The sequence below is a fragment of the Amblyomma mixtum genome, chromosome 5 (genome assembly GCF_055824585.1).
Source record: "Amblyomma mixtum isolate Tamu chromosome 5, ASM5582458v1, whole genome shotgun sequence".
NCBI lineage: Eukaryota > Metazoa > Arthropoda > Arachnida > Ixodida > Ixodidae > Amblyomma > Amblyomma mixtum.
The window spans coordinates 9,045,803-9,064,717 of record NC_143016.1 but is presented as its reverse complement, the minus strand read 5'-3'; the positions used below and the strand labels follow the sequence as shown (position 1 = coordinate 9,064,717).

At 42.8% G+C, this 18,915-nt stretch overlaps 1 protein-coding gene across 2 annotated transcripts; it reads left to right on the top strand.

Annotated features, from left to right (window-relative positions):
- Positions 1 to 125: 125 nt before the first annotated feature.
- LOC149341284 (uncharacterized) lies at positions 126 to 17,022 on the top strand. Of its 2 annotated transcripts, XM_089543300.1 has the most exons (18): positions 126 to 240; positions 834 to 978; positions 1,103 to 1,973; positions 2,856 to 2,934; positions 3,001 to 3,140; positions 3,823 to 4,072; positions 4,396 to 4,531; positions 6,402 to 6,523; positions 7,930 to 8,047; positions 9,469 to 9,798; positions 11,260 to 11,441; positions 11,955 to 12,009; positions 12,068 to 12,120; positions 12,178 to 12,299; positions 12,888 to 13,033; positions 13,377 to 13,612; positions 15,018 to 15,109; positions 15,919 to 17,022. In XM_089543300.1, exons 1-18 carry the CDS (start codon positions 182 to 184, stop codon positions 16,137 to 16,139), a joined length of 3,357 nt encoding a protein of 1,118 aa, XP_089399426.1. In that variant the 5' UTR covers positions 126 to 181; the 3' UTR covers positions 16,140 to 17,022. The 2 variants fall into 2 exon arrangements, with proteins under 2 accessions (XP_089399426.1, XP_089399427.1); XM_089543301.1 differs by lacking the exons at positions 126 to 240; positions 834 to 978; positions 3,001 to 3,140 and having other exon boundaries at positions 1,852 to 1,973.
- Positions 17,023 to 18,915: the final 1,893 nt, after the last annotated feature.

Below are 18,915 nucleotides of genomic sequence, written 5' to 3'. Positions count from 1 at the left end.
GCCAGACTTTAGCAATCATAGCAATCAAAACGGTGTAATGCATGGGCCTTCACGCGAAAGCTCAGGGAATTTCTGTCATGTTGCTATGCGACGCGATTTGTTTGCACACAAATGGTAGTCATGGTTACAGATACCGTGCGTGATTCTGAGGAACCGCTACAGAAAGCTCTGAAAATAATATATGGCACTCTCTGCTCTTGACAAAGTATACTCCAGTCGTATTAAAGCTATCGATGAGAGGTAAGTTGAATTATCAAAGCGCGGATATGACAGGACGTGCTTTATTTTGCCGCAAACGTCAGATGAAAATATAAGGTCAATGGCTTGTCGGTGGAGACAGCAAAAACTGTGCGCACGTCGCTACCGCTAAGTTCAGCCAAAGTTTTTAAATATACTTGGTTCAGCGCGTGGGTATACTTTCACCTCAGTACTTCACTGTTGGCTGTAAAACAAACTTTTCAGGCATAAAAAAAAGGTGCTGGAATTGAACGCAAAGCTAAATTTCGAACAAAAAGAGCGGTTTTTTGAAGAAATCACAGGTCATGTTGCTGTAAAACTATTTTGGTTTTGTTTCAGAGTCAGTGGAAGCTTCTATGAAATATCTATCATGCAGCTTAAGTAAAATAGTCGTTGAACGCAGTTAAAAAACCTCGTAAAACCTCGCAGATATCTTTACATCTTAAAATATAAGCTCACTATGTTAAGCACCCAGAAGTAACACTTGTGACAGTGAAAACAAAGGCACAAATGTGGCCCACAAAAATTCATTAATTCTTTCACTGCACGGAATTTTTGCAGAAAGTGTGGCTGAAATTTTTAATCTGTCATCCTAGAATTGAAGAAACGCTCGAAGAAATTGACAGATACCTCAAGAATGGAACCCAGAAGGATTTATCCAAACGCCGGAAAAGCTCCCTTTACAGCTTGGAAACAAATTCGTCCGATCACAATGCAGTCAAAGAATGCCTCCAAAAAATGGTATGTGGCTGTTTCCACCTTCAATCATATGTGTTCAAGCTCTTACAATGATCAACAACGCATGTAAATTTGTGATGTCATTATTGGATAATACAGGCAACATTAACAGTGCACTTTTTTTCAGCTTCATTTTTGTCACGAACAGCCTGGCTCAGTAGAAGCTCTTTTCAACATCCTCAAGCAGCTGGCCCAGCACTCTTTGCCTTTCCAAGGAGCCTGTGACTGTGGAATATGTACTGACTGCCTAGAAGATGCTTGTGACAGTACGTGCAAGAAGCAGCAGTCATGCACTGAGAATGCAAAGGACAGCCCGCCAGACCTCCATCTTAAGCCATGTGAAGACATCAAGTCATTGTGGTGTAGCATATCTTACCACATGCAAGCCTATATAACTCGCCAACTCATCCGTGATAAGGAAGTGCTTTACCCAAAGCAAGCTCTCATCCATGATACCAACTGGGACAGCTATCTTGAAATACTGCATCTTCTGTTCATTCCTGGACAGGTGCAACGCATTCACCAGTTCGTTCGCTCAGAGCAGCTGCGACGTGCCAGTTGCCCTTGCAAGCCTCCCTCTTCATCACGCTGTGTCAGCTGTCTCATACAGTGGTGTGTCCAGAGCCTGGCAAAAGATGTAGCCATGAGGCCTTCACTAGGAATAACGTGGCACGATGTGAGTGACTGCTACATTTCCAGTGTACGCAGTCAGGTCACACAGTGCCTTCAAGAGCTGCGCAACCAATGGAAGAGAAGACATGAAATCACTGACAAATCTTGCTTTTTACCTTGTCTTGTAAAGCCAAATTCTTGTTGGGCACACAAAGCTGCTGAAAACAGTCAGAAGCATGAAACTTTCTATGCAAACACGGGCTCACAGAAAGAAAGCGGTGACTCTGATTGGAATGATCACTACATCGTGGCAGCAGTTGTCAACCTCATGGCTGAATTAAAATGGTTTGAGCAGCAGCTTGGTGGAATTAGCCACAGAACATGGGGTAAGTAATCAAGTTGTGCATGTCCTATCGGAAAATGTCTCCAAGATGCACAAATGGTGATCTGGGCATACAGATGCGACATTTGCCGTCCACCACCCTGATCTTACTAGCATATATTAGAGAACCCATGTCCAACTTTCACCTCAAAAAGTGTGGCCTGGAGCTGCTAATCTATAACAAAGCTATACACTTTGCTTGCTGCTCAGGCGTCCGGGGACTTTTGTTCCCGATAGTATGTGCATTTCACGGGCAAAGTTATGATTATATTAAAAAACAAACAAAAAAAACTGAAAATTGATTCACCAAACAGAAAACAAAATTGCACTTCATTAGCTCCTAATGGCACAATTTATATTTTTGATATACCGAGTATTGCATGAGGGCATAAAGAAAATAAGTATCGCAAGAGGTTTGTCAAATGAGGTCCAGCAGAGAGCAATGATACTGTCCCTGTGTCCACACAACATAATACGCCATGCAGTTGAGTTATGGTAGGTTTAGTTGGGTTTCATTTCCTGGTGGAGCACACATTGGCTACGAAGTACGCTGTAGTGGTGAAGTCTGGATCATTTTTGACCACCTGGGATTCTTGGCATAGCACGGAACATCAGAGTTCTTTCAATTCACCTCCAGTTGCTCCCACTGGACTTTTTTGAATGACGTGGCTGCTTTTAACAGTGGGAACCTTTGCCAACATGCAAGCAAAAGCAGCAGCAAACGACAAGTAAATACACAAAAGCGGATGCACTCTGAAATAGCATTTTATGCTTCTGTGTGCCAAAATTAGCGCACTATTATTTTTCCATCTGTAATTTTCAAGCACTTTATTAGCTCTCACCTGGAAGTGGTGTTAAGTAACACTGGCCAACTTTTCACTGTTAGCTGTGCTGTCCAAAAGCCCCCAGCAGCCATCAGCAGATGGCATGGGAACATGGGACGAGCCTTGTGCTTGGGACTGGCGGTGAGTAGATCTGTTCCTTGGAGCCTATTTGTGTGTGGTAATACAACATAAGCTATATTGTTGCAGGCAGCTGTTGGCATCCAATGGTATACTCGTGATGCTACAACAGAGTATTCAGGACCTTATCCAGATAAAGTGGCCACTTCATCAAAGAGACACCATATCTGTTGAATTAGATGGCATTAAAGTGCAAGTCAGTGCCAGTGGTAAGCACATTCCAGCTGTCATCTATTCACAGCCCCAGATCCCCTAATCTGCACAAACACTTTGGTTTGCTATCAACACAAGGCTCTCTTCAATGCCACTCCCTGCTGACTAATGTGTTACAGCCTTTCACATTTGCTTACGTAAAGAATATGAGGCAGAAAATACAACCTCAATACAAGAGCACATTATGAGCAGGAGAAAAAACGAGTTTATTTACCAAGATTTCGCCAGAAAGAAGTTTGTTCAGAGCATCACAGTAAAAATAGAATGCAAGAAGTACAGAGGTATATACGTATCCCCCTCAAAGCAGCATCTTTATGCCATCCTTGATAGTACAATCAATTCCCAGTGTCTTCCAATTATTTCAAACACACATGTTCACTTATTTTCCGCCTGCATTTTTTTCACTCTTATTTCGTATCTGCAGCACATTACACAATTACAGGTATATATTCAGCAGGAGGCCCAAAAGTCAAAATGCAAATGTCGCCTCCTGTACCGTGACAGTCGAAATAAATTCCAGTTGATGCTGTGCACTTCCTGTTTGTGTTTTTCTGAGTTATGCGCCTGACTCATGTTGGTGCAATAACCTCGCAGGTTTGTTAACAACATTTTATTAACTTCTTAGCTGAGCTAATGGCTAGCCAGTTCCAATAAAGCCCGTGCCATGTATGTGTGCAGCCTTCCAAGCTGTTCGCCACCTGGCTGTTTATGAACCGGCCGCAAGTGCCTGCCAAGGTGTGCTAGGACCCTTCCGTGCCTCCTTCACCCACGCCGTTCATGTTGCCCTGGGCCAGGCAGTGGACATCCTAGAAACTGAACTGAGACGAAGGGACCACCTGCCGAAGAGTCTTTATGTCGCTCTGAACACTGGCTGTTACCTGAGCAATTCTTTGCTCAGTTTCACTACAGCACTTTCGGAGAAAAATGAGTAGGTGCTACCGTTTTTACATTATTCCTTGGAGATCCAGTGATAGCTCTGTACACAGTTAAATACCACAAAAATTAATATGAGAGCATCAAGGCTGCATGCCCAGTCTGTGCCATGTCACTGCACTGGCTACATTGATGCTCCAGTTCACTCTGGCCATTGCGCATCATGAGCCTTCACTACATTCTTTTTGGCCATTCTTCCATGTGCGTGTATGGGGTTATTAGCTTCATATGCTGTTTCTATGCTCTTCAAAATTTTTGTGTGTTCATTTTTCGTAGTGAGTGCAAAGCCAAGTAAGCACAGCAAAACTTTTGTTGCAGCAACAAAGCAGAAGCACCATTTCATGGCTTGCTCCAGAGAGTCTCAGCAACAATTAAAGAGACTGAGAAACTCATCTTCCTACATCACCTCAAGTGGGTGACAGGCTGCATACTCCCAAGCTGCAACAGTGCGCTCGTGAGTGCCCACATCACTGCTCTCAATACAAAAGGATATGACTGAGGTGAAGGCAGCCATTTGCTGTTTTTTCCATTGCTTGGTGTGCCAGCTACTTAATACTGCCACCTTTTTGTTCAGGGAAGCAGCCAGCGATTGTAGGATCAAGTGCACGCTGAATCAGTGGTCCACATCTGGCAGTCTAGAGGCTTGGCGTTGAGATGTGCATTTACACAACTTGCACTGTACACATGCAGTTCATATTTATTTGTATAGGGTACTACTTTTTGCATTTTATCTTAAACAGAGGAGTACATGAGTATGCAGAGCCAGTCATTGCCACAGCTTGTGAAGGAATTGTGGAGGTTTCTCATAAACATGCAAAGAAATGAGCATTTCTATTTTGCGGAACACAAAGAAATTTTGAATGAGAGGTAATTATGATAATCACATGCACACACACACAAAAAACATAAAGGTGGAGAACTCAGCCCAGTCTGCAGGTCTTCAGGGTTCTCAGTGGGCTGTTTCATGCAAACAGAGGCAAAGATCAAAACTAGAAAGGTGGAAGTTGCTAGAATGAGAATGAAATGGCAGTACTGACAGTTCCATAACATAGCACAAGTGGTTTTATGTCGTAATAACCAAAGTGATCAGCTGTTTTTGTTTCTGGACCACTGAGTGTCTATGATAAGCTTAAATGATGAAATGTAGAGCATCAAAAGAAGCTCTCAATGATGCAGTTTTTGTTAACACAAGCTTTATTTCGAGGTTCTTTTTTTTTCACTATGAACAAAGCTGATGACATTCTAATTGCCTCATTTGGAACAATCTATGCATGATTGCATTTGCTAGCTGACCATTGCCATTGTGCACGCAAGCTGGTTCAGCCATAGGTACTATCATCATAGGAGCACTCACACATTCCCCTTTAACGTTTTGCATGCTTCCTTGAGTGTTTCATGAACCCACTGGTTTGGCTAATTAGGTAGCAAGAAATATCCCTGCTTGCACTAGCTGCCTGCTGACTACACTACCTCCGATTAATGCTTGCAACAACATAGAGTGTGGGACACCTAGCAAAAAGAATTTCAAAGAAAGGGGCAAAAGATAAGCAAATTCATTTTCCTGTGAGCACTATCAAATGGTATATTAAGCTTCCACGGAGTATAAATTAAGCCTGCTAATGTTTCATCTCAGCACATACGTGTCTACAAGGCGTGCAGAGGCAGTTTTATTAATTACTCAACTCACTGTAATTGCTCAGAGGTTATGACATCTGGATGCTGAGCTTGATGTTGCAGGATGGGGTCCTGTTGTGGCCATGCTTTGATGGAGGCAAAATGCAAAAGCACCTGCGTGTGTGCTGTGTGACGTCAGTTCATGTTAAAGAACCCCAGGATAGCCGAAATTATAGTGGAGCCCTCCCCTACCATGCTTCTTCCTCTCTGCCTCCTTCCCTCACAGCATGGTTAAGTTTTCCACCAGTTTGTTACATCCACAGAGAAGACGCTGGCTTCAAGAAACTTCTTTATTTACAGCTGACAGAGACAGCAGGCACGCGCACATAACTGATGCATTGGTCAGCTAGTACAGCCGCCCAATCACTACCTTCACGGCCTTTTTATAGGCATGGGTGAAGGGGAGGAAGTCGCACCAAACGGCAACAGCAATGCAGCATGAAATGCGAGCATTGCATAGAACACACAGTAGCGTTGCACAGAACGGGTGCACAGACCGCAATGCGCGAATGCAACGCTGTGATTTGCCTTTCCTCGTAAAACTTTTGCATTTGCATTTATTATTTACATCAGGTGCACCAGAACAATGCACAATAAAACTCTGTGAACAGCAGTGTTTCCATTCATGACTTATCATCTTATACTGACAGGACTTCAAGAGGGCTTGTGCCTGGAGCCTGTACATGGAAGCTCTCTGCAAAGACCTGAAACATCAGGTAGGCCACACTCAGCGTGGCTCACTGTTGAGGCTGCTACTCAGTGAAATGCTCAGGTAAGTATTAACACGTTTTGGCGGGCTAGTTGGTTAAGCATCTTGAATAAACAGCGCGAACGAAGACGAGCACAAAAGACGAGAAAATGACAACACAGCGCTGACTAACAACTGAGGGTTTATTGCTGATCATACAAGTATAAATACATAGATGTCAGCGGAGAGGGAAAGGTATACAAAGTGCAAAAAAAAAAAAAACATAAATGTGACAACAGCAACAGAAGCGCGCTAAAAATCAGCGGAGATTATCAGCCCCCAGGAGTGATTTTTTTTTTTTTTGCACTTTGTATACCTTTCCCTCTCCGCCGACATCTATGTATTTATACTTGTATGATCAGCAATAAACCCTCAGTTGTTAGTCAGCGCTGTGTCGTCGTTTTCTCGTCTTTTGTGCTCGTCTTCGTTCGCGCTGTTTATTCAAGATCAGGTAAGTAGGAAGAGAAAGCCTATTGGCATGTGTGCACCAAAACTCAAGCCAAAGTGTAAATGGTACACAAGAGGCAGTCAAAATGTAACCTTAACTTTCTATTTGCAAAGCATGCATTATAAGAAAAAAAATATTTTATCATTTTTCAACATAGTCCCAAGCATGTCCAACACCAGTGGTGCTCCAGCACTTCAACAATGCCTGTATTCTGGCAGAAAAAATTTCTTCAGTGTGATCTTTTATGCACCACTGTTCCACCTCAATCTCCGTGCTACACTTCATCAGCCAATGTTGCAACGCCACTCCTAAACTTGCCGCAGAGCTCCGGAGCCTTTTGAAGAGGCAAGCAGGCATCCCCATACTGTTCCTTCATTCATTAATGGCTATTTATTGGTTCTACACACTATCGTGTCAGAAAATGGATAACCACACACTGCTTCTTTATCGTTACATACTTCCGGGGAAAGGGGAGGGGGGAAAAGGGGGGGGGGGGGGGGCACCTTTTACATGCTCTGGTGACATTTTTTGTGTAATACTGATGGACTGTGATAAAATACTGAACTTGGCATTAAAGAATGACACATCCAGAGTAGAAATATGCCCATAATTGATAGTTTTTAATCCCCATCTTAACACTTCACTATATCTACCTGATGGATACCACAGTGGAGATACAGCACAGCAAACAATATCAATACAGGTGTAATCAGTGTAATTCTTTGTCACAAGAATCAATTAGCATGTCTTGAAAAAATCATTGCGTACAGACTCAAAAGAGGCCAGTTATGTATTTATGACATACGAGGAGATCACTACGAGCTCCTTTTGCATGAGAGCAGTACTAGCCAGCTGCAGTAAAAACAGTTAATTTTTTCTGTCAGTCAAGAACTGATTTTGAAGCTGCACAGTGAAAACTTTTACCTGGACAGTCGGAGCATACGCAGTATCTCCTGGCTTTTATGTGCCCCGTTTGCTGCAGGCAGGCCGCATCTGTGAAAATGGTCTCCCAAGAACCCGAATTGAGACTGGTTCTACGCAGAGTATACGATGCACTTTTTCTTATCTGCAACAATACTCAAGAGGTTCTCGGGCTGCCTGTGAGTCCATTCCCTTCAAAATGTGCATGAATTTTTTGCAGCTGTTATTGCTAAGCACAAGTTAAAGACAAGCACAATATCAATGCTTATTACTTCATTCATGATATGTGGGTATAGCTAACTCATTCATGATGTAAACAGCGCGAGCTACAAGGGACAAGAAAAGAAGGGACACAGGACGAGCGCTGTCCTGTGTCCCTTCTTTTCTTGTCCCTTGTAGCTCACGCTGTTTACATCATGAATATCTACCAACTCGCCCAACTGAACGTTTTGCTAAGCTAACTCATGACTAAACTGCGACCATCACAATGACTATAAGGCATTGTGATTAGAAAGGTTATAAATATTTGATATAAAAACACCAATCATATAGCAAGGTTTCCACTTACAGTACAGGCCAACTCGTGCTGTTGCAGTTTTTTAGCAGAGTGAAGGGACCGAAACTGACTTCTTTGAACAAAACAGCGGCCAAGCTCTTGCACCTTTGGCAAGAGCCATTTGAATTCTTGAGAGTGAAAGCTCTGACATTTTTGCGAACTCTTATTTAATGTATGCTATTTCCGTCTTTGCTTTGGTTTGTTTGCTTGCCTAGTTAACTATTGATGCTTGAAACAAAGGTGACAAAAAAAAAAAACAGTGGCCAACAGCTGACTGAAATGCACTCACTGTTAGTTAATACATAGCCCAACATGAAGAATAGCCTACCTGAGCAAAAGCTCTGTCAAAATTTGTTCTTTTCACTTCATTTAATTTTATAGGCAGCAATGCCTTGGAGGTATTTTACCTACCCTAAATTGCCAAAGAGCAATACTGAACCAAAAAAGTTCACTTCTGACCACAGTTCTCAATGAAAGGCCTTAGAATGCTCATTTTTATTTGACCACCCTGTAGGCTTGCATAGCATTCATGACTGAGACAACTTCATCATGTATACGAAGGCATGACACAAGCTATGAATGTCAACCACCACAAATGGAAAACTTACGACAAAACTTCAAGAAAGTTACATGAAATTTGGTTTATACACAAAATTTCCTCAGTTTCGAACAACAATCTTTTAGCAAGAACAATGTTTTGCAGGTGTCCAACAGTACAATACATGATACTAGACATGCATGCTTCTTTCTTTCCTAACGTAGACCGCTGCAGCTGCTTCTATGGCTTGTCCTTTCTCCTGTACTATCTGTTTGTCATATGACACTTTCCAAATATTTGTAACAAATTTGAGAATAAATTTATATCACCACCTTTACCACTCAGTCTATATTCCTCAGTACTGCTACATATCTGTGACTTGTACATAAGTAAGAAAACTATAATTCGTCATCAATACTGCCTTGCTGATGTCCTTTCAGCAAACACATAACTGACACCAGTGCAACTTTTGTTTCACGACATTACAAAAATGTGCATCCTCTCAGGCGAGCCCAGCCATTATGGGGTCCATAGCTGAAGTCCACAGTCACTGCAATGCCTTGCTCACCTTGGTGTCCAATCAAGACCTCGTCTCAGAAAAAGAGGAAAAGCAGCACCACGACCAGCATGGGCAACCGCAACCCCACCAGCAGCAGCCGCACCAGCAGCAGCCACACCAGCAGCAGCCACACCAGCAGGCACCATGGCTGTGCTTGCTGCAGCCCTCCCAGTTCCCGGGTCCCCCCTGGGCCCAGCTTCCAACCAACACACGTGTATGGCTTCCGCTGGCTCTGTGCCTGGCAGCTGACCAGCCACCGCCATTGCTTCTCCTGCAGGTAAGGCCTGCACCCAGTGGACTTTTGAACTGTTATACATACCTCTTCAAAAACACCTCTACACAGGGGTCATTCACTACAAAAATCTACATGGCATGGTCCAAAAGTTCATTCAGTGCTACCAAAGTAATTCACAAAAATAAAAAAAACTTTCTTTTTACCATTTAGGTGCGCATTCGTTCAGTAATAATCAGCTCAATCAAAATGCAGGCAGATCTGTTTTTTTTTGCAGAGGATGTTAGAATCATATATCATCACTTTATCAAACTGTTGCCATCCTGACTTCATCTCTGCTGTTGCAGTTTTCTTCCGCAGCAGATGCCTTTATCTTCAGAAACTAGCTGAAGTGAACTAGGATAACTGAAAAAGGCAGAGTAAAAAAGCAGCTTTGACTGGGGTTATTATCTGATGCATCATCAAGCGACACTGGCTTGTCCATGAAATGAATGGCATGCATTACTTGTGGATAGGTTTCGCCACATTTACTGTGTCTTCCTGTCGCAATCAGGATTCAAGGTAACATGCTCAAATGCAGGAATGTGTAGATATTGTTGCTGGAAAATGCTTTAACAATAGAAAATCAATATCAACAAGAAAAAGAACTTTTGTATACCCCCCAGTACATACACAAAAGCTGTGACAAGAGTCTGTGACGCTTTAGCTTGTCGCTGTATGGGCTAGCGGTCTCCACAAGGCTGTCTCGGAAGTTCTATAAGCGCATATACTAGCGAAATCGTCTACAGTGCGTATCATCTCTCTCTACAGGGATGTTTGGAAAGTTTTGAAGCACATATACTTGCAAAATAATTTACCAATAAACAAACATTAGGCGGCTCATTTTAATCAGCACCGGCTGCTGGCGTAAACTGTATTTTATATCAATGTATTTTTGATAGAAGAGCAGTATGGTTATTCTTGGCTGGCACTAGAAAATGGTAAACATCAGAGTACACGTAGATAGCCTTCTTTTTGCAAGTGCTGATTCACAAGTGCCCGGTTGTGAGCACTAGAAAAGCAATTGCTAAAGTGAATTACTGTGTACCAGTAAGCCTTCGCAGTGACTTATTAGATGTGGTTGGATGAATCTTCACGAAACGCATAAGATGTCCACTAATTGAGGTAAAAACTTTAAAACAATTCAACCAGTTTGGAAATAAAATGTCGCTGTAAATGCCAGCTTTGTGATGCTTTTTCTGTTTTCAGCATAATAATGTGAACTGCATAAAGTTAATAGGTGACTGCCATTTATGAACATAGCTTACCTGGAAAGGGCATGTGTCTAAATGTGAAACATAGATTAGTTGCTGTCCAAAAACCTCTGTATTGGAAGAGTTGAAAACCTAGGAAGTCTTCTTGAGATCTAGAAGTGTGCACTGCATTTTACATTGGCAGTCAGCTAAACATAGACTTCATGGCATGCTAGCAGCACCCAAAAAGCAGCTCTTGTTGTGTGCTTTGCAGTGCTTGACAGCAGCAGAGGGCACATTGTCAGTGCTGCTGGCCTCTCAAGTGGCGAATCAGGCCAACGCTGGCGACAGCGGGGACAAAGCGCAGCGATTCCTAGATGCTCTCTTCAATGTGCTGGTGCTGTGTGATGGACATGAAGGCGAACTCAGCAGTGTACTGCACAGCGTTATTGAAAAGTAAGCAAGCAGTGCTTCTTTCAGATAGCAGTATTTTTCCACAGAAGGCTAGCCTGATTATTAACTAATGCAGCTTAAAGCTAGAGTCTGGCCCATGGTGAATAGACTCACATGACCAACGACCTTCCATAACTCTCTTGCCTTGAGCAGCTACACTTAGATGTAGGTCTTTCCACCAGGTAAGGAGGAGCCCGTACTCTTCCCTGGCACATGCGGAAAACATGATGGCAGCATCCTGGATAAAATGGTCGACATGAATTAGTAAAGGTGAAAACAGTTCACAAAAGGCAGGGCACATTGTGATTTCACACTCTGGCCTGTGTCGCTGTGTCCATACAAATGGCTTTAGTAGCTCAAAATGCCTGTGGAACAGTTACAAATTTTGTGGCAAATGTGCTGGCATTTGTCTATGTTGCTTTTAGCCAGTGCTTTTCTGTTTTAAACTCAAGTATTGGACATTGTTGCCACTGCAGCTCAGCTTTAAGTACTTAAAGGAGCCTTCAATTCAAACAGGTCAGATGGGTGGCGGGAATTCGAATCCAGTTCACTTGCAAAGCCAAAATCAGAGGTAAGGTGCCTATATTTGCGCTTTATCTACATTCTTCAGAGTAATTCCTTTGTTTCAGAGGGCCTGGTGGTATCGCTGCCTGCAAAACCTATTGCTGCCTTATCTGAAAAGGTATTAATGGTGCCTGAGAAAACAAACTTGAAAATCATCCAAAACTTCCCTTTCCAGTGTTGTTGTAAGCCTCACAACGCCAATCTTCAGAAGCGCATGTGAAAAGAGCTGCTCCTGGTTGCATCAGATGTGGGATGAGCTTGAGCAGCACTCTAAGACTGCATCAACCAATCTACAAGGTAAGACTGAATAGCAATGAGCTCAAAACAAAGTGGAGGTTAGCTTGTTTTAACAAATGGTTTTAGTTTGCGGAGGCATGCCTTTCATGCAGTGCATGCAGGAGAATGTCATAACTATTCATAAGCAAGGCCCTAGATAATGTTACTTTGATGCTAAGCATCAAGTACTAGCACTGGGCAGGACATGGGATTTGCAGTTGTCATGTACTGCTAACTTTTCACCTTTTCACTAGTTGGTGCATAAGTTGATGAAAGACACTGGCACAAAACAGCAGTCACTTCGAGCTCACACTTCTTGCATTGCTGGCATCTTTTTTGCCCCGGCCCATGTTCTGCCGCACGATTACACACGAAATACTCAGCGCAGTGCTGCGAAAGATGTGCACCTCCGAAACACATGATTATTTTAGGACATAGGTGCTTGTTTTGTAGACCTGATACTTAGGGGCGACACTTTTCTTGTGCTAGTGCCATATGTCAAATCAGGTGGGGATGTTTTGAGAAACAGTGCATGTGGACAAGCAAAGGTTCCAGGAAAGGGTCAGAGCCGTTTTCACCTTCAGCTTGGTGCCAAAAATTCTGGCGCAGGGTGCAGCCTGCTGGTGGAGCTGCTGTCATGCACCATGGCAGTGGTGCCTACATTCCCAGCACCACTGCTGGCATGCCTGACAAGGCTAGGCGTTCTTGTGGCCAAAGTGGGAGTGCTACCAACAAAAAGCTCAGCTGGTCTACAGGTACAGGAGAGGAAGAAGTGCAGTATGATGCTAGTCATTCACTTGCCATGAGCTTCAGTTAAAGAAAATCATTTGAACCTAAAAAAAAAAAAGCACAGCCCTATTTTGTGGCAGCACCAATGCACTTGCATGCAAGTGAAAAGTTCTTTTACAGAAATGTTAGCCAACTCTCAAAAATCTTTCAGTAAGATCCTGCGGACCCTCCATAAAAAGTTGGAATATTTTTTAGCCACAGTTCTCTTCCATTCTGTGCAGTTTTTGCTGCGTGTGAATAAAAATGCACAAACAGTATGCTTACTAGGCAGAGAAACAGAAGTACCTGACCCATAGCCTTCATGTGCAGGTGCTGGTGTCGACCCTGCATGACATTCTTAAGTGCCCACAGCAGCTGGATGAGCTGTTCGGCTCAAGGTTAGATTCAAGGACAAACCTGGAGTGTGCACACATCGCTGATGAGATAGTAGCACATGCGCTGCTGCAAACACAGCAACCGAAAGATGAGTCGCCTGCAAGACTCGAGTGCGACGAAAGAGCTGTCAACTGTTTGGACCTGCTTGCCGGGCTTCTCACTGCAGAGATGTAAGTACTGTACAAACAAGACTAATAGTGGGTAAGCCCCACTCACTCAGCACTGTGGCAAGATAAGACAAGTGGGTAGAGCACATGTGGAAAATGTCTAGCTCTAGAAAAAAAAAAAACTGGTTTGGTTTGGTTTGGTTTATTGGGGTTTAACGTCCCAAAGCGACTGAGGCTATGAGAGACACCGTTGTGAAGGGCTCCGGAAATTTCGACCACCTGGTGTTCTTTGGACAGAAACACAAAGACTTCTGATAGATGTACAGAGTGCGTCAAAAGTTTCCTGGCCACAAGAGCTGCTTTTAAGCTTTGTAGTGGGGCATTTAATTGTGGTGCCCTCAATCCTTAAAATCTCTGCAGGGGATAGGAGAAATGTCATTCTCACCGATAAGAATCCTGGTAGCTTCATAGTGATTTTAAGTGCCAGGATATACACCTGAAAAGCAGACCCTGTGGCCTCAGAACTTTTGATACACCCTGTACATGTGCGAAGTCATGTTACCTTTCATTTATTTGAAACGGTAAAATGTATAAAGATAAGTCTGGATTTCACAGCCATTACAAACCTACATTTTTCTTGGTGTTAATAATGTGTTTTTCTCTGAATTGTTCTCTTGTTTTTTGTTATTTTTTTTTCTCGTCGCCTGTCACTGCTGCCCGGTATAGGGGGCTGCGGCTCAGTCAAGCTGTTTATGACAGCTTTTTCTGCAGCTCCTCTGTCACTTTTTGAGGCAGAAATAAAATTATTATTATTATTATTATTAGTTTACTGAGGGTGAACACTATACTTGGGGACAGCTTTTCTAGGCAATGAAAGGAAAGGTACAAGGGTGGAGCCTCAGTAACTGTGTAACTCTGCCAATAGTTTGGCCGTAAGATGGCCACCCCGCACACTGTTCACTGCGTGGTTTTCTGCCCCATCGCTGGAGCAGCTGGTGCCATCTATGGAAGCTTCTTTGAACTAGACAAACCCAAGCAATTTGCTGTAATCAAGGATACCGTTTTTTTCTGTGACCCTCTAACTTTAAAAGTGCAGTTATGCTAAACATATACCTTAAATAGTTTTACCAATGCACTACGTTTTAAGAGGAAACTAATAACTGCAGCCAGAGACTATATTCGCTGCATAGGAAGACAAGGCGTGCTATAGCTCTGCAGCCTTGGCTCAATTGCCAAGAAAAGTTGTTGCAGAGGGTACAGTCTGTGGGCCCTGCAGGAACGAAGATGTTGTAGTAACACTTGTTTGATTATTGAAAATTCACTGGTATGCCTCATCTACTGCATTCACATCCTCTCCCTTTAATAGTGAACAATTTTGTTTTCTAGGCTGCTTTGGTACCTGCCCGATGCCATCATAGCTGAAGTCTAATTTCATCTCAAGAGCTTATACATTTTTTCGAACCATTAGGGATGCTGCCCCTTGGGAAGAAGGCCTCTCGCAGGCAGCAGAGGATGTCACTCTTGGGTTGGTTGCAGAACAGCTACTCAGAACGCCACAAGGTATGGCGCACATGTGCCACCGATTTTTTATTTCTTGAGAAAAAAATGACTGTCAGTGAGCATGCATAGTATCTTGCTCTAATATTTACTGTTTCCATAAAACCCTGCAGATGGCAAAGTACCTGTTTAGCAAAAATGTGTCACTAGTGTTCAGATGCTAATGCAATCACAAAGGGTTTGCAATTAGAAACTGCAACTGAGACAAAGGTACCCATGTTAACCTCTCCGAAAAGTTCCCAGGTTACTACACTAGAGAATAGAGTGAGAACGAATGACAAAATGACTGCCACCACTTTCCAGCATTGGGATTACATATAGCGATGAAAAATTTCACCACCATTCTCGAGCTTGTTTAAAAATTTCAAGACACACGTGCTCCCCCAACGGCCAATGGATGCCTTGGCTGGGAACCCTTACATTTGCTACATAATCTGATTTAAAGGCCACAGATTTACATCTGTCGCAAGTTATATAAAAATAGATATGAGAGTAAATCCAGTTTTGTTCAAATGCAAGTATATTTTTTTTTAACTTCTATATAAGCTAGAGCATAAATTAACCCAAAAATTTTAGAAAAACAGGTCCGACAGTTACAGGTTTCCATGATAACCAAAGTGTATGTGCACTAGACACGTATGGGAGAATCACTGAGTGACTTCATTTGCAGCTAGTGTAACCTGCACGTGCTCGCACAGCAAAGTCCTTCAGAAACATCACACCGCATGTGTCATACTACACAGCACCTTTAAAGTTGTACCAGTCTCACCACTGGCTGAAAAACAAAAATGGCAAAATTCTGTCCTTTGCAGGGCAAGACAACATCAACTACCTGCACTCTGTGCTTTGTTGCAATGAGGCATGGATACGACACACACTGGCCATCCCACCAGCAGACCAAGTTCCATTGCCTTCTCAGCGGCTTCTCAACCTCAACTGCAGCAGGACAAAAGAGCCAAAGTTCAACCCTCTAGAGGCATACACCAACTGTCTACAGGTTGTGCAAAACTCCAGTAGGGCTCAGTCACCCTAAAACAAGATTTTTGCTGGCACTTCTGATGCATAAAAATTATCAACGGAGGCTGTTGCCCTTCCTAATTTGCTTCAAAAATTCCTCACAGCCCCGATCTTTACACCTCCACTTGGCCGATGAACGGGCAGCTCACCAATGCTCCATGGCTGTAAGGCTGTGTGAGGGTGGGTTCACATGAGCAAAGCACTGCAGATAAATGTTCATAATGCTTCAGCTTTTTCATTTTGCAATTACAGTGCTTGCCATTGAACAAAGTGGAGTCCCAGTATTAAGAAAACCATAAGAGTACAAGCCATTCTTGCTTGAGAGCTGCAGTGCACCCAGAACTGGGTGACACATGCATGTACAAAGAGAGTAACCTAATTATTAAACATTTATTGACAAAAACAAAGTGTGGTCACCTTTTTAAAAATACACCACATGCACTGGTTGAAAAAACAAAGAAATGTGAAGCGCTGCCTCAGTGTGGAAGGTAAATTTGTCACTTTATTTGCAATCAGCGGAGAGGGTCCATTTTGAATGCACAAGGCAAAGACATCTAATGCAAAACCACATAAGCCACAACCATTATTTGTCGGTACTTAGATGAAAGGCAAGATTCTTAACTTTTCCGTCAACATGAAGCCGGGGACTAACAGGAAAGAACAAATGACATCTTTAGAGAGATTGTCATCAGTAAACAAAACCAAGTGAATGACACAACATTGTTAAAAAGTTTCAGCAACAAAAATAACATTAAACATACAGGAAATTAATATGTTTCCAGCACATCAACATCACAGCCAGTTTACCAAGCATTAAGATCCAAGTTACTTGGCTATGATTCAGAAAATAGCTGCTTGGTAACTTAAAAATGAACCACAGCTTAGGCCTGATTCTGGCTTTCTCGTCATAGTTTATTATGAACACAGGGGTACCCGCAGTAGGCGACAGTCACACTGATATGAATGAATATTATCGTAAAAAAAAAACATGCTCAATACAGTGGTAGGAATGGCCCAAGAGCATTTTGGAGCAGGCTTTGTATCAGGCGAAAACTCAATTTGAAGCAGCTTTCTCGAGTTTTGTAGCAGAAGCCCGATACTGAGAAATAAGATAAAACGCGAATATAAAGGGTGTCTCAACTAACTTGTGCCATGATTTTTAAAAATGGCAATGCACTACATGAAGATTTGAACAGTGCAGGGTTGTAGGCAGTCGTCTTAGCCAGGTCCATGTATTATTTTAATGTGCCCAAATTTACTTATTGTTTAGGAAAAAAAAAGTGAAATTTTGTATTGTTAACATTAGTGTAAATTTCCCTGTAAAAGTTGCTGTAGAAAATAAGAAATGCCCATTTAGATATCACTTTGGCCTGATTTCTTTTGAAAACCTAAATAGAGCCCATGAGATTTAAAATCTGGCATGTGATTATGCTCAAACTCTGTTAGGGAAAGCCAAGATGAATAAGGAAGCCACTGGTCACAGGGACTATTTTGGAATAAAAGCAGCCACTTCATCACGATGCTGTAGCAGGAGCATGACCACGCTGTCACCATTTCACGGCACAGGCTTCTTTCAGTCCAACAAGGCCGCACTTCTCGTGATGAAGCGTATTGTCACGCACGCTCTCGTCTCTGGGAGCACCACTAGTTTTCTGCACTGATGGGTTCAGCATTGCCATGTGCTTCCAATGTGCTTAACTGCTTTCTCTTCAAGTGTTTGTGATGAAGAGACTCTATTCGGACTTCTCCGCACAACAACATAAGTCAAGCTCGTGTTGCGGAAGACGTCTAGCAATGACACAAACTCGAGATCATGCGTGCACATGTGCACACGTGATCTGGTCACCGTATGCCGACCCACGGAGAATACCAACCCACAACTGGAAATGGCTCAATTTAGTTAGAACTTTTATTGATAACCAACTATCGACGCTGAAAGCTTTCAATTAATGTGGTTCCACTGTAGAAACAAACTGGAAGCTCGCATTTTGACGGTGCTGTTACAGCAAGCTAGGCGAACGAGGTCCGTGGAAATGAGCTATCAGATGGAGCATGTCCGAAACCGTTCTCGCAGTCTTGTCTGCCATTGAACTTATGGGGCACGTGAGGATGCTGCGCAAAACATACTGGTGAACAGCGCAAAAAGGCGGGACAACAACAAGACAAGCGCTGACTATCAACTGGGTTTATTGAAGGACGGAAGGGTATATATACAAAAACATAACACAAAGAAGTAAGAAGGCTTACATCACTTCACATGTGACATAAGTTTTGATTTTCACGGCCCTTTTCACACTACCTTCTTACTTCTTTGTGTTATGTTTTTGTATATATACCCTTCCGTCCTTCAATAAACCCAGTTGATAGTCAGCGCTTGTCTTGTTGTCCCGCCTTTTTGCGCTGTTCACCAGTATGAATGCATACCAACTCGCCCAGATCTCAGCCTTACTGCTGCGCAAAAGCCTGATAAATCTTGCACAACCCAAATGCGGCACTACTAGAGCCTCTTAGAAGCAAATTTTTTTTTTTTGCATGTGCATTTGCCATGTTCATATGGCATAGTGATAATAGCGCCATCGAAGAAGTGCGAAACATGCAAGTAGACGGCAAAGGACTAGAAAGCGAAACGGAACACGGTTGGATTCCTTTGGTCATCTTTTTAGTCACACATTCTCAGCATCTTCTCATTAGTCATGGCTCTTGGTTGCTGAAATATTATTTTGCCACAGCCTTGGCCTAATTACACCAAAAACTACGAGCAGCAGGTTTAGTGCAATGGCACAGGTTGGAGC

Coding starts and splice junctions, on each gene's coding strand:
- LOC149341284 (XM_089543300.1), top strand. CDS start 182: ATGGCACTCTCTGCTCTTGACAAAGTATACTCCAGTCGTATTAAAGCT. Junction 9,799..11,259: donor CGCCATTGCTTCTCCTGCAG/GTAAGGCCTGCA, acceptor TGTGCTTTGCAG/TGCTTGACAGCAGCAGAGGG. Junction 13,034..13,376: donor AAAGCTCAGCTGGTCTACAG/GTACAGGAGAGG, acceptor CTTCATGTGCAG/GTGCTGGTGTCGACCCTGCA.